Genomic DNA, 14,225 nt, shown 5'->3' with positions numbered 1-14,225 from the left:
CTGGGAACACCAGATAGTCAGTGATCAGATAATATCAGAAAATTCTAGAGCGTGATGGATTCCTTAACCTCTTTTTGGCCTCCCCCAAATCCTGAATTTGCAAGGAAGCAAGGGCAGGGGGAGCACTTTGGGACTTTTGACTTTTCCTCTAGCTTGATCAGCCTCTGTACTTCCTGGAGTCAGTGGATGGCCTGGAGGGGTGTTAGGGATGGTTTTCTCTGGAACGATTGTGCTGCTGTTGTCTCAACCTAGGATGCCCTTGAGCTAACCCTGCACCCAGAGCACAGGGCTGTCTTTCAGGGTGTAGACACACAGTCCGTGTGGATTGAAATTGGAAAGCCCTCATTCTCACAGCTGTTCACTGTTAGGAATTTGTAACATTTAAGTCCTGCTTCCCCATTTGTAGACAGTCTTTGACTTTCTTTAGGACTCGTAAGATGGGTAGAGTCACAGAAATGTGTACTCCGGGGGACATGCTGCTGAAGCCTCTGTCACGTTTGCAGAGGAACCTCAGTGTGCAGGATAATGAGTCGGCTTTAGAGCTGGGGCCTGGGGCCTGCAGCCTGAGCATCACTCAGCACGATGGCAGTAGCTGCTCTGAGCAGTGACGGGTGCCTGAGACTTGCACTGCAGGGAATGGGGCGTCGGGAGGAACCCTTCACACCAGAGAAGGCTTTACGAGTTTGCTGCTGGTTTGACTGACCAGGAAGGTCCAAGGCCTGCAGCTCCAGCTGTCACGGGTCAGCTGAGCAAGTAGTGGTCAGAGGCACAGGGACCCTGGTGTGTGGGATCCCGCCCAGCAAGCCAGCCTGAGCCTTCTGTGCCTGCCCGCGCTCGGGGCGGGGATCTGGCATCCTGAGGTTTCTGCTCCCCTCGTCCCATGAAGGCCATGCCTGCACCCGCATCTCCAGGGAGGCACATTTTCAAGTACAGGTCTCTTTTGTTCGGTTCTTCTCTCCCACCAGGATCTTTCTTTGACGGCCACTGCTGCATGCGTGCAGGCCTCATGCTCACACACCAGCCACTTCTGTTCTGTTTGAGTATGTCCATGTCTAAACCACACGATCCATGCATCTTTTTTCACTGCACTTACTAGATCTCTCTCCTTATGAAAAGGACTTCATTTACTTTTATTTATTTATTATTTTGTGGTAGAAGTTATACCTAATTCCATTAGCTTAAATTTTTGCAAGCATTTCTAATCTCTTACAATGCACGGTCTCTATAAGGTAAGGCCTCAGGTCCCCGCCCTCTCCCTTTCACACCTGAGGTCCCGCCCACCACGGCAGTTCCAAGCATCTGCTCCCAGAGGTCAGTGGCTTCCCCCAGGGTGTTCTGCCCACCAACTGCCTCCCTACCAGGCACCATTCTTTCCACACACAGGCCCCCGCATAGCCCCCGCCCCATTCCCAACCTTTCCCTGCCATGTGGTTTGGAATTCCTCTCCCTGCTTCACCTTGAGTTCAAAATGCAGCTGCCTCATGTCCTGCAGATGGCGCTGAGCCCTGAGGGGGAGGCCTGGGACCATGCCTGAGCCAGAGGATTTTTTTAAAATATATATATTTTTATTGATTTCAGAGAGGAAGGGAGAGGGAGAGAGAGATAGAAACATCAATGATGAGAGAGAATCATTGATCAGCTGCCTCCTGCATGCCCCCCACTGGGGATCGAGCCCACCACCAAGGCATATGCCCTTGACCGGAATTGAACCCGTGACCCTTCAGTCCGCAGGCTGACGCTCTATCCACTGAGCCAAGCCAGCTAGGGTAACCAGAGGATGTTTTGTTTATCCCCAGTCCCCAAATGTCTCCCAGCCCCAAATGTGACTTGGCCCCAAAGCCCAATCCCCAACCCCCTCCCTGCCTCCACTGACCACACCAGGGTTGGGCGGGGGAATGGGTGCAGGTCTGGGAACCTCGAGGAGCAGGGAAGGAGAAAGCGTCCTGAACGAGAGCCGGCGAGCTCACTGTCTTCTCTGCCTCCCTCAGGATCCACGCAGATTCTCACCCCACAAAAACTGCTGGACACGCTGAAGAAACTGAATAAAACAGATGAAGAAATAAGCACTTAAAACAATAAGCTGCCCCTCCAAAAAGTGAACCCCCCCCCCCCGTGCTCCGCAGCCCTGCCGCTGCCTGCTGCCCGCAGTGGTTCCTTTGCTGACCCTCTGTCCCTCCCTGCCTCCCAGCTCTGCACGCCCTAGTCGGTGCTGTTGCCGCTGCGTTCTCGTGTTTAATGATGCCCTCTTCTCTTTGAAACAAAAGAAAATAATGCATTGTGTTTTTTTAAAAGACTGTCTTCTATATGTGCCCTGAGAGGAGAGGTTCGTGTGTAAGTGGCGCGCTGCTGGAGAAGTTCTGGGACTGTTCAGATGAATGGACACCTCCTCCCCATTCGTTATGATTCCGTGACCTTGTACATAACCTGGTGCGACATGTGCAGATTGCCTGAGTGTGGGAAGGCGGATGCTTGAGTGTTTTTAAGAACTTGTCTGGGTTGTTTCTGTTCTTATTGGGACTCAGATGTCTGTTCCGGGAGTATTTCAAACTGAGGCTCTCTCTGTCCACTCCAGTTCCCACGCGCCAGGGCCTGCTCTCATCAGGTAGGCTGGGCAGGGAGGCCCAGGTGGCATCTCGGAGGCTGGAGCTGGAACCCACCTCTTTGCTTTCCTCAGTGGCCCATATCCCCAGTGCTGTGGCTGTGGGTGGGGGCTGGTGTTCAGCTTGTCACCGTGCCCTCCCTGGCTGCATCCACAGCGCTGTGACCCTGAGGGAAGTCGCTCTGTGGTCTAAGTCACTGCCCAAACCAGTAAGGAGCAAGCTCCCCCTGGAGACCTTGGTCTCCTGGAGAAGGGGTTAGGCCTGATCTTTTGACCAGAGAAGCTCTTTCTTAGTGGAGTCAGCCTGGGAGAGCTCAGGGGTCAGGAAGGGACTAGAACAGAGTGGGCTCTGCAGGACGCTATCAGAGGGCCTTCCCTGTAGAGAGGGCCCGTCCCCTAAGACGTCCAATGGCTGGGATCATAGCCCAAGGGATGTATACAGACCGTTGCCCACTCAGATGACCCTCAGTGGAAGATACTTCCTGATATTTTATTTTTTGTAGTGCGGGGTCATATGTTGTTGTGCTTGTAGAGAAAATGATCATTTTATTCCCTGTATAAAAACCTAGCTGTATAAAACTTAGCTCTAATGCAAAACTTAAAGAAGCAAATGCAGGCAGGATGTCTCGTCATCCTCAAGACTCAGCAGTTCTCGTTCCTGGGAGTGAGCACACCGTTTGTTCTGCTGCTGTTGTCATGAAATATAATGACAGTGGAAGTCACAAAAATGTCCCCTGTCCAGCCCCCGCCACCCTTTTACTCCTGCAGACCGCGTGTATATTCCTGTCTCGTGATGTCGTTGCAAACGTGGTGTGTGCTAGTTTAACTCGCCCGCTCTCCTTTCAGAACATGTCCCTCGCCCGCCCGGTAGATGCCTGTGGTGTCCTCTCCTCACGGCTTGGAAACCTCTCTCCCCTTTGCACTCAGATTAGTTTGCAGGTCTGTCTCCCCTCTCCCCTTAAGACATCTTATTTCCTTAGGACAGAGCTGTAGGTACTTGCATTGGTTGGTTTCTTACTGTTACTGCTTGTTTTGTCCCCTCCCTGTGACCAATGCTCATGCTTCAGGACCTTGTTTGTTGAACATGTTGGTTTTCCTTTCTCTGTTATTTATAGAAACATAATTTATCAAAAGGATATTTTAAAAATCTAGTCTGTCTTGAAACTTGTTTACCTTGAAATTATCAGAATCTCAGTGTTTGAAAGTATTGAAGCACAAACATGTATCATCTCTGTACTGTTCTGTACTAAAGTACTTGAGTCTAATAAATGAATAATTTGGCGCCCACTCATGGTGTCCAAGGTGACTCTGGGCTGGTTTCACTGTGGGAAGTGGAAAGGAAGGCTTCTGCAATGGTCCATGGCAGAGGAGTCCAGCCACCCCAACCACGGCTTGGAGTCTCCTGGATCCAGGTCTCCGTTACTTGCATTAAGATCTGTAGCTGTTGCACATTTGGGGACAATCCGTGAAGCTTGTCTTGGCCCCTAGCCGCAACAGCAAGCTACCTGTAGATGATATGGTCCTTCCATCGCCCTATTTCTCTGTGTCTAGAATGTCTCCATCTCAGGGCCTGCAGGCTGGAGGTCTCCGCCAGACCCTGCTCAGGTGCCTGTACAGCCATGTTGGTGTGACACCAGGCTTTTGTTCCTGGGAGGCAGAATGGCAGTGACTAGGAGCACAGACCTTGGCATCAAGCAGGCTTGGCTCAAATCCACATGACCTTGATGAGGAACTTTGTCCCCTCCTGTGAGTGGTGCCTGTGGAAGAGTAATGCTGAGCTGAAGGATAATTTTGCTGGATATAGAATTCTTGGTTGACTGTTTTTTTCTTTCAGCACTTTCTCATTCTACTGCCTGTGTGGAAACTTAGATTTTCTTTTTTTAATTAAAAAAAATATTCATTTTAGAGAGGAAGGGAGAGGAAGATAGAGATAGAAACATCAATGTTGAGAGAGAATCATCAATTGGCTGCCTCCTGCACATCCCCAACTGGGGACTGAGCCCGCAACCCAGGCATGTGTCCTGGCTGGGAATTGAACCATGACCTTCTGATTCATAGGTGGATGCTCAACCATTGAGCCACACCAGTGGGCAGAGTTTCTTAAATGAATGTTTTCCCATTTTCTGTACACCCTTAGAACAATTTCCAGACACTTTAAATAATTGTTTCTTTTTTTTAAATGTTCAATTAACTTGTCTTGCTGAAGGGAAGGTGGATCGAGCTCCTTACTATGCCATTCGGGAATCCCCTCCACGTGTGGTCTGACAGTAAGCAGATGTTTATGAGTGCCTACTGTGTGCCAACTTCCATCCTAGGCTCTAGGAATGCAGCCACAAACAAGGCAGACTGGGTCCTCATGAGCTCACACTAGTGGGCGGTAGTACTGTATCACACACACACACACACACACACACACACCCTGGATGATCAAATCTCTCTTATGTCATGTGTTCCATAGAGGTTGGCAAGATGTCAGGTATGTTTAATGATGCCTGCCCCACCCCTCCCTGCCATCGCCATTGGTCCTAGGCTTCCTTCCCTCCACAGCCTTCCAGAGGTGGCAGTTCCCCAGCCCACCAACCACTGCCTTGGACTGATGCTGCCACCTACTGGGCTGTGTGCACTGCACCTGCTCCTCTCAGAAGACCCAGATCACAAAGTCAGGAGGCTCTGGGCCCACCACCACCAGTCCCCAGTGTGGACACAGGTTAAGAAGCAGCAATGAGATGGTGTCACTGGGAAAGGTGATGACTAGAGACTCTCCAGGCAAACTCCAGAAAGGAGTATCCTTCAACCTGTAGCATTCCCTTCCCCACCCCCACCACCCAGAAGTCTGGCCAGAAAGTCCAGCTGGTCACTTGCTGTGTGACTGCAGCTGCTTTTATAAACCTGGCCCTGACCCCCAGGAGGAAGGACAGGCCCAAGAGCTGATACCTTCTGTGGGCTCTAGGCAGCCCATCAGCCTGGGGATTCAGAACTACCCCTGAGATGGGCCTCAGGTAAAAGGGCAGCAACCCGGGAGGCATGAGGAGGAAGAAGGCAGCTGGGGATTCAGGCACCATGGGGATCCTTTGCCTGGGCGGGGCTCTGTGGGGGAGCCTCCCAGGTCAGTGAGGCAGCAATCTCCAGCTGGGGGGATGGCCATGGCTTTAGGCTAGAGGGCCAGTCCCTCTGCTGGCCCCAAGTTTTGGGCACTGGGTCAGGCCTCTCTCCCCTCTGGGACCTGTATTGCCCTGTTTGCAGTCCAGGGCAGACAAACTCAAGCCCACCTTTAACCAACCACTGCTCCAACCTGCCTCATTGCCAAAAGTAAACACCCACCTCCCTGTTTCTGAACCTCCCTATCCCCTGGCACCCACCACAAGGATCCAGCCACTCAAACCAACCCCTAAGGCTGCAGTAATAGAGCTTCACCTTGTCTAGCCTTTGGACTTCCAGGAGGGACTATTTCACCTCTTGCTAAGTGCCAAGCCCTAGGACAACAGGGAGGAAGAGGACTGCCCCTGTCTCAGGAGTGCCTGGGCCACAAGCACTGGGTGAATACCACAGGCCTACGGGCATGGTCTCCGGGAGAGGGGAGGAGATGGGGCATGAGGGGCCAGCCAGGGCATCAGCCAGCTGGACACCTACCGTGCCCTCTTCTCCCCCTCCCCCCAGCCCAGGATGCTGCCACCCAAGGCAAAGCTACAGAGTACAGCTTTATTTGCCGGGGTCAGCGTGGGACAAAGGGGCACTTTCCCCGAGCCGGGTGGAAAACTGAGCCAGCCTCTGGACAGGGACGTCCTGGGACCCCGTATGGGAGCCTCCTATATGAAACATCTATTTCTTTTTTAAAAATATATTTTTTTTATTGATTTCAGAAAGGAAGGGAGAGGGAGAGCTAGAAACATCAATGATGAGAAAGAATCATTAATCAGCTGCCTTCTGTGCCCCACACCGGAGATCGAGCCCACAACCCAGGCATCTGGCCCGACCGGAATCGAACCGTGACCTCCCGCTTCCTAGGTCGATGCTCACGAAAATACCTATCCTTACCGTAGCGCCTCCCCACCTGCTTTGGGTGAACCAAGAGGAGGATTCTGCTTTGTAGCTGCATCACCAAAGAATTAAGCCGGTCTCAGGCCTCAGGGGAGGGGTTTCTTGGCCTGGGGCCTGGTGACCAGCTTCTTCTGGTCCTGAGGAGCTCTGGGGCAGATGTCCCCTCTGATCAGCACCAAGGGGCAGGGTAGTGACTTCGAGGGCTCAGAACCACTGTAATATTTCTACATCACTTATTGCCACCTGGGGGAGAAGGGGTCTCCAGAGCCCAAGAGTGCCCTGAGGGCCTGGCATCCTGGTCTGGAGACACCAGGGCCTAGGAAACCCCAACCTAGAGCCTCTATGGAGGTGCTGTCAGCCTTGGAGGTGGAGACCATTCTCCAGGGCCCGCCTTGCCCAAAATAGGGCAGGGCCCCTTTAAGCCTTGTTTCATTCCTTCAGTTTGTTGCTATGTATGAGACCAACTTCCTTAGCAACCACCTGGTCTTTTAAAGGAGTCGTGAGGTAGCAGTGGCTACCAGCCATGGCTCCCAAAAAGAAGGCAAAGAAGGGGGCCAAGGAGCTCGAGGCCAAGAAGAAAGGTGCCAAGAAGGAGCCCAACATGGCCATCGATACGGTTTTAGCCGAGGAGTTACGGGAGTTCTACCACATCCAGATCCGAGACCTGGAGGACAGGCTGGCCCGGTGGGTGGGCGCATAGAGGCTGGTCCTGCTGGGTCAGAAGCTCTGCCCAGAGCTGGCCACTGTGCAGGCTCAGCTGGGGATGGTAGGTGTGTGTGTTGTGTGTGTGTGTGTGTGTGTGTGTCTGTGTGTCTGTGTGTCTGTGTGTCTGTGTGTGTGTGTGTCTAACTCTTCCAAGACATGTTCACCTGGCCATTTTTCTTATTTTCAAACCAAGTTTCCTCCCAGTTAGGATGCACTGGCTCAGTCTCAGGGTCACCCTTAAAAGACCCTTTGGTGATGAGCAAGAACCCCACATGTTGCAGATACAGCTAACGTTGACTCCTTCATGTGTGCCAGGTGGGTCCTGTGCTGTGCTCACTGTGTCCCTGAGACAGAGCCAGGAGAGAGGTCTTCATGGCATCCCTATTGCACAGACGGAAGGTCTGAGGCTCAGGGAGGGGAAGTCACCTCGGGAGGCAGAGAGGGCAGAATGGGAGCTCTGGCCCCCTGACTTCCCTCCACCAGGCTGCTTCCTTGCTCCACAAAGCAGGTCATTCGGTTCTGCACCCTGCAGGGCCCTGTATGCAGTAGCCGTTCAAAAGATGTTGGTTGGGTTAATTATGAAGTAAAACATCTTTCCAAATAACTTCACCAATTATTCCCTAGGAAACCAATAGATCAATCATAGGACACTCTTAAAAATTCACGAGCTTCCTTCAAGCTGAGACACTGGATCGAATGTATTTGGGGAAAATGCGTTTGGGAGACAGTGTTGGGTGCTTACTATTTGCTAAGCTCCTCTGCCAGGCCCCAAGAATATCATGGTGAAGGAGGTCAGAGGTCGGCCAGGTGGAGAAAACAGACACGTCAGGTCTTGACTGCCCAGTGAGACAAGGGCTAACCTACTAAAGGGCACCCCAGAGAGGGTCACAAATATGGCTCAGAGCCAAGAAGGCTCCACTGAGGAGGTAGCTAACTCAGTGGATGAAGGTAAGGAAGATAGCAGGTGCAAAGGCTAGGGAGGGCACAGAGCTGGTCGACTTGGGCAGTTAAGTGTTGTAGTTGAGCCGTGACTTTGAGGTCAGATTGACTTGAGTTCAAGTTCTGGTTTTGCCACTTACTAGGAGTTTCTTTATCCCTCTGAGCCTCCATTTTCTCATCTGTCAAGTGGGTATAATCATCATAATACCCACTTCCTTATGGGCTGTTGTGAGAATTCAGCAAATACACAGAGTACCTGCTATGTATCAGGCACAGTCCTAGGTGTTGGGGACACAGCTGTGAACACAAGAGAGAAAGGCTCTGCCCTCAGGGAACTTACATGCTAATGATGTGATGAAGGTAATGCACTGAGCAGACACTGGCTATGGTCATGAGTGCAGGTCAGGGGGAGATGAGGCTGGATTCTGACCATGAGGAACCTCAAATGTCCATCTGTGAGAGGGTCTTGAGGAGGTTGGCCCAGTTGCAGAGGCCTGGCGTGCCCAGACCCCTGGAGCTCTGCCCCGCCCTCGCCTCAGGTACCAGCACAAGTGGGATGAGCTGGCTGTGCAGGAGAAGCTATTCCGCCAGGAGTATGAGCAGCTGGCCAGCAATAAGAAGGAGATTGTGGCCTTCCTCAAGCGGACGCTCAACCAGCGGGTGGATGAGATCGCCGACCTCAATGAGCAGCTCCAAAGCCTGCAGCTGGCCAAGGAGATGGAGAAGGACGCCTTTGAAGCCCAGTTAGCCCAGGTGCGCCATGAGTTCCAGGAGACCAAGGACCAGCTCACCACGGAGAACATCATCATTGGTGAGGGGGCCTGGGTGCACCTGCCATGGAGACAGGGAATCCCAGACTCTGGCTCTGTGGGCTCAAGTCCTAGCTCTACCGCTATCTCTATGGCCTCGGGCAAGCACTTCTCTCTGACCCTGCTTTCCCACCTGGGAAATGGGGATATGTCTGCCTTGAATAACGACAGTGATGTGCTGCTTCCCACACATTCATTATCTTCCATAGTTAATGTCCCAGCAATCCTGTGAGGCAGGAAGTGCTGTCTCCCCATTTGTAGGTAAGGGAGCACCTTAAGAAGGTGAAGTGTCTTGGCCAAGGTCACCCAGGTGGCAAGGGTTGTTTTGAGGCTTAATGACAGCATGAATGCCTGGCCCAGAGAAGGTGTTCAAATGAGTGGTGGTTGTCACCATTGCCTTCATGAGACAGGAGTGGAGGAGAGTGTCAAGGACAGCTTCTCAGAGATGAAACCTGAACAAGTCTTGATAAGATTAGTGGAGGGGAAGAGAGAGCTTTCCAGACTAAAGCAATAAAGGTGGGCAGGACTGGGTGTAGGGGTAGGGGTCTGGCCCTCCTGGATCAGGAACCATAAGGCAGGCAAGAGGAAGTGGGGAGGGAGGGGCATCGCTCCAGGCCCTTGCTGCCCCTGGGACCTGCCCTCCCAGGAGGCCCCTCACCAGGCTTGTGCCCTGGGATGGGGCAGGGGGGAAGCTGGCAGCCCTGGAGGAGTTCCGGCAGCAGAAAGAGGAGCTTTCGGAGAAGTTCACATTGCTGGAGGACCAGCTGCAGAAGCAGGAGTATGAATACAAGGACTACATGTACAACCTGGAGAAGAAGTCGGTGCTGGACAGGGACAGGTGGGCAGGCCGCGTGCGGGAGCCTTCATGGGGTGGGGGGCAGGCGCAGCCCAGTCCTCAGACCTCTGTTTGCCTCACAGAATTCTGATTGGGGAGCCTGTGCTAGCTCATTGACTCCCCATCCTGAGCTCCCCGGGATCCCGGCAGGGTTATGGAGGGTGTGAGAAAGTAACCAAGCTCCCCAGCTCGTCCTCACACTGGCATCGGAGAATCCCTGAACTTCCTTTTGCCATGTTTTGTGACTTAAGTCATATTTATTTCATAGCTAATCCACTGATTTGGTTCATAATTCAAGGTACAAAGGGTGCCACAGCAGGTTGGCTCAGTGGATAGAGCATCGGCCTGTGGACTGAAGGGTCCCAGGTTCGATTCCGGTCAAAGGCACATGCCTGGGTTGTGGGCTCAATTCCCAGTAGGGGGTGTGCAGGAGGCATCCGATCAGTGATTCTCTCTCATGTTTCTCATGTTTCTCTCTCCCTCTCCCTTCCTCTCTGAAATCAATAAAAAAAATATATATATATTTTTTAAAAGATACAAAGGGTCTACAGTGAGAAGCCTCCTGCCCACAGCCCACCCCTCCTGGAGGGACGAGCAGAGAGGTGGCCCTAGGCACTCTGGGCACCTCCACATAGGGGTGCCTGAGGTCTGTGCCCACTCTGCCTGACCCCCTTCATTCCCACCCATCCCGAGTAGAGTGAAGAAGGAAATCATTCAGCGTGTGAACCAGGTGGCCACTGACTTCCACAAGATGGCCACTAGCCAGATGTGGGACACAACGAAGCAGGCCATCCTGGAGAACAACACTGTGACCCTGCAGCTGTCCAGGGTCTCCCAGCATGGCGTGCAGCTGCTGCGGGAGAATGACCAGCTCAAGAGCAACCAAGACAAGCTGTGCAAAGAGCTGGAGCTACTGCAGAACGCCAAGCAGGCCATGGCCAAGCACAGCAGAAGCCACCAAAAGGTGTGCCTGCCAGGCCCTCAGCACAGGGTGTTTGGCACCTAAAGCTGGAGGGAATCCTAGGGGCCCTGCCCTGAGGGCAAACACACGCTTGGCAGGGGTGTACCTGGCCTGGAGCCAAGTCCGGAGGGAGCCAGCTGTGAGGGGACCAGCCCTACTTGTGGGGGCTCTAGGGTGCTGGCCCCAGCTCATTTTTTTTTCTTCTTAAATATATTTTTATTGATTTCAGAGAGGAAGGGAGAGGAAGAGAGAGAGAAACATCAATGATGAGAATCATTGATTGGCTGCCTCCTGCACGCCCCCTACTGGGGATCGAGCTGCAACTCGGGCATGTGCCCTTAACCCGAATCGAACCAGGGACCCTTCAGTCCGCAGGCCGATGCTCTATCCACTGAGCCAAACCAGCTAGGGCAGCTCATTTTTCTTTATTTGATTTAAAGCTCCTATAACTTGTTGAAGTGGAACCCACTCCCAGAGAGCTGGGGGCTCTGCTCAGCTGCTCTTCAGGGATGTGACCTCTCTGTGCAATGGGGTGAGCCCTGGCTGAGTCTAGAGCTGGGGGTGTGGGGCTGGCTAAGGACCCACAGTGGGTCTGGGGCATGGCCACCTGCTCGTACCCACAGATCATCCTCATGCTGACTGAGAAGTGCCACAAGCAGCAGAAGGGCAGAGTGGAGGCTGATAAGCTGCGCTTCCTGCGAAGCGAATTGGAGCAGAAAGTCCTGCAGCTGCAGAAGGAGAAGGAGGCACTGAGGTGGGGCCCGCGGTGGGCGGACAGTGGGAGTAGGCAGGAGCCTGGCTCCTTATGGCCACGTGACGCAGGCCAGTGACTTCCTCTCTCTAGAAGGGCCTCGAGGCTTCCTGTCAAACAGCCTGAGGCCCGGGGCTGGATGAGGGACCCTGTGGGCTAACGAGCAATGGCAGGGCCCAACACCCTGGAGTAGGGAGGTGGCTGACTCATCGGGTCCCACGGCCAGGAGCCAGAAAGTCCAGCTGAACCAGCAGCTGGAGCATCAGCACACCGAGGCGAAGCGGCTGCGGCATGAGCTGGCCAAAGAGCAGAAGGTGCGGGCAAGCCTGGAGACGACCCTGGCCCACACCACCAACTTCCTACAGAACATTCTGCAGGTGACCAACAAGTGGGTGAAAGTGAGGGGGGGGTCGGCCCAGAGGTAACTGGGCCCGCGGAGAAAGCCAAGCCAGGGCCAGACGCCCCAACTTTTCCCTGAGAGACTCCTGGCAAGTCTGCCCTTTTCTGAGTCTGCAATTCAAAGATCCCCTCAAGGTCTTGAAGAAACTGAATGGAGTCCTTCTCTGAGGCCCTGGAAGGCCTTGGGCCTCAGTCTTCCCATTTGGAGAATGGATATCCCACCACAGCCAGGGAACACTTTTTAAAACAGGCACTGGGGTTGGAGTTTCCCAGAGGTGGGTGTTGGGCCACTATGGGCCTGGTCCCCATGGGCCCACCCCCACTCCTACCAGAACCTGCAACCAGAGGAAGAGGACGGCAACTATGAGATAGTGTTCCAGCTGCACTGCAAGGAGATCCTGAGGCAGCTGCTGGCCATGCTCAGCTCGGCCGTGGTCCTAAGCCCCCCGAATATTATGGGTCCCCACCAACATCATGGCCACCCGGACAGGTGAGTGACCTTGTGTGACCTCAGAAGCAGCAGCTATAGGACTTGCCAAGGGCTGTCTCAGAGACCCTGGGCCAGAATTTAGGCTCCCCAAAGCCTTTCTGAACCTCAGCCTCCTCATCTCTGAAATGGAGGTGATGACACCACCCGCCTCCCCGCAGCCAGTCCAGCATCTCGCCACCCAAGACTGGGTCAATGCTCCAACGGCTGTCCGACCTCCCGACCTCCCAGCTGGCAGACCTGGGCCTGGTGCCTCGACAGGTCCGCCTCTCACCCAACCCTGAGGACCTCAGGCTGCTCTCACACTTCACTCGTATGAGATCATTCCAGGCACTCAGCAGCACTGAGGTGAGAATGCCTGGGACCTCGATGACAGCCAGCCCTGGGTGCGATCATGGCTCAGTCACACTGCAGCTGTGTGGCCTTGGGGATGTGGCCAGACTTCTCTAAGCCTCCATTTCCCCATCTGTGAAATGGGCTGAAGAAAGGTGTGACAAGGTCTCAGTGGCCTAAGGCATGCCCACACAGCCCCTGGGAGGGGGGCTTGCTGGGTCCCTCCTCCACAGGCAGGAGGAGGGTAGGAACCCCCGGAGGAAGCTTCAGCTTCCGAGCAGGCATCTTTAATCTTACAGATCCAAACCTCGGAGACTTCAAAAAAGATAAAAAAGTTTAGTCTTCCTGAAGTTTCCCTGTTTTCCAAGTAAGACACAGAGAGACGACCAACCCTCATCCCCAAAATGGACCAATCCAGCCACAGTCCCTTTTAATCCCAGGAGCCTGGAGTAGTCCAGAGAAGAGTTCTATAAAAAGTGGCTACCACAGGTTGGCGTGGCACCTCTGTGGACGTGGCTGGGTATCTGGGCATGGTAGGTGAGCAGGCCGCTGTGGCCACTGGTGTCAGGTGCCTGACAAGGGCCCCTGGCTCCGCTCACGGATGTGGTCCAGGAGCAGGTCTGTGGCCCGCTCCAGCACTGGAAGCAGCAGTTCCTGCTCCGATGGGGAGAAGCAGCCCAGCACGTGTGCCTGCACGGCGTCTGGGTGTGTCGGGCGCCCGATGCCCACTCGCAGCCGTGGCATTGCCTGTGGAGGAGCGGAGGGGCCCGGGCAGCTTTGGTGAGGAGTGCTGGACCCCATGCCGAACCACCCGACCCAGAGCAGGACCAAGGGGGCGGACTCACGTTGGAGTTGAGGCAGCAAATGCAGGAACGAACTCCATTATGGCCCCTTCGAGGGATAGGAGAGGGGCAGTCAGTGCTTCCCTGGGTCAGCCCCCTTCCCTCTCCCAGCTCAGCTGTGGTCAGCACCCCCACCCCACTCCAAATGGGAGGCCAACTTCCTGTCCCACCCCGACGGGCTCGGGGCCTCACCTGGCGCTTCCGCCCAGCTTCAGAGCCAGCTTCCCCAGGGGCTTGTCCAGGTCGTCGTGCACCAGGTAGACCTCCTCGGCAGTCAGGCCCAACAGCTCCGCTTGGCACAGGGAAGCGTGGCCCCGTTACCGCTGATCTGCCCGGGGGCGTTTCCCAACTCCCACCTCCCGTGAGAGGCCACAGTTTAAAGAAACGGAGGCTCCCACAGTCCCCGAGGCCAGGCGGCAACTGGAACTCCGGAGGGGAACCGTGGCCGCAGACCCGAGTCCCCTCTGGCCCCTCCGCCCTCCAGGCCGGCTCCCTCGGTGCCCTCCACTCACCGGCCCGGGCCACGC

General features: G+C 54.4%; 3 protein-coding genes across 4 annotated transcripts in view; 2 read left to right on the top strand and 1 right to left on the bottom strand.

The window, feature by feature from the left end:
* STXBP1 (syntaxin binding protein 1) overlaps positions 1–3,900 on the top strand; it is a 29,305-nt gene extending 25,405 nt beyond the window's left edge. For both annotated transcript variants that reach the window (XM_005881457.2, XM_014529390.1), the window contains one exon: positions 1,989–3,900. In XM_005881457.2, the coding sequence (XP_005881519.1) occupies positions 1,989–2,071 (83 nt within the window). In that variant the 3' untranslated portion in view covers positions 2,072–3,900. The remainder of the gene's footprint in view (positions 1–1,988) is intronic.
* Positions 3,901–6,609: 2,709 nt separating this feature from the next.
* Positions 6,610–13,243, top strand: CFAP157 (cilia and flagella associated protein 157). Its single transcript, XM_005881452.2, has 9 exons — positions 6,610–7,321; positions 8,821–9,092; positions 9,775–9,928; positions 10,622–10,889; positions 11,510–11,640; positions 11,864–12,014; positions 12,369–12,526; positions 12,685–12,871; positions 13,156–13,243. Exons 1-9 carry the CDS (start codon positions 7,161–7,163, stop codon positions 13,225–13,227), a joined length of 1,554 nt encoding a protein of 517 aa, XP_005881514.1. The 5' UTR covers positions 6,610–7,160; the 3' UTR covers positions 13,228–13,243.
* Positions 13,122–14,225, bottom strand: part of PTRH1 (peptidyl-tRNA hydrolase 1 homolog) — a gene marked incomplete at its 5' end in the record, with an annotated part of 1,597 nt that continues 493 nt past the window's right edge. The window contains 3 exons of the mRNA XM_014529306.1: positions 13,122–13,603; positions 13,702–13,747; positions 13,891–13,990. Coding sequence (XP_014384792.1) covers positions 13,421–13,603; positions 13,702–13,747; positions 13,891–13,990 — 329 coding nt within the window. The remainder of the gene's footprint in view (positions 13,604–13,701; positions 13,748–13,890; positions 13,991–14,225) is intronic.

Source organism: Myotis brandtii, unplaced genomic scaffold (assembly GCF_000412655.1).
Source record: "Myotis brandtii unplaced genomic scaffold, ASM41265v1 scaffold68, whole genome shotgun sequence".
Lineage (NCBI taxonomy): Eukaryota > Metazoa > Chordata > Mammalia > Chiroptera > Vespertilionidae > Myotis > Myotis brandtii.
The sequence above is the reverse complement of the archived record's forward strand: the minus strand, read 5'-3'. Positions and strand labels throughout refer to the sequence as shown.

Bases quoted from the DNA above. Each gene is read 5' to 3' on its own strand.
- CFAP157 (XM_005881452.2), top strand. From the start codon at position 7,161: ATGGCTCCCAAAAAGAAGGCAAAGAAGGGGGCCAAGGAGCTCGAGGCC. The intron at 7,322-8,820 runs GTGGGTGGGCGC...CCCTCGCCTCAG, and splicing joins CTGGAGGACAGGCTGGCCCG to GTACCAGCACAAGTGGGATG. The intron at 12,872-13,155 runs GTGAGAATGCCT...TTAATCTTACAG, and splicing joins AGGCACTCAGCAGCACTGAG to ATCCAAACCTCGGAGACTTC.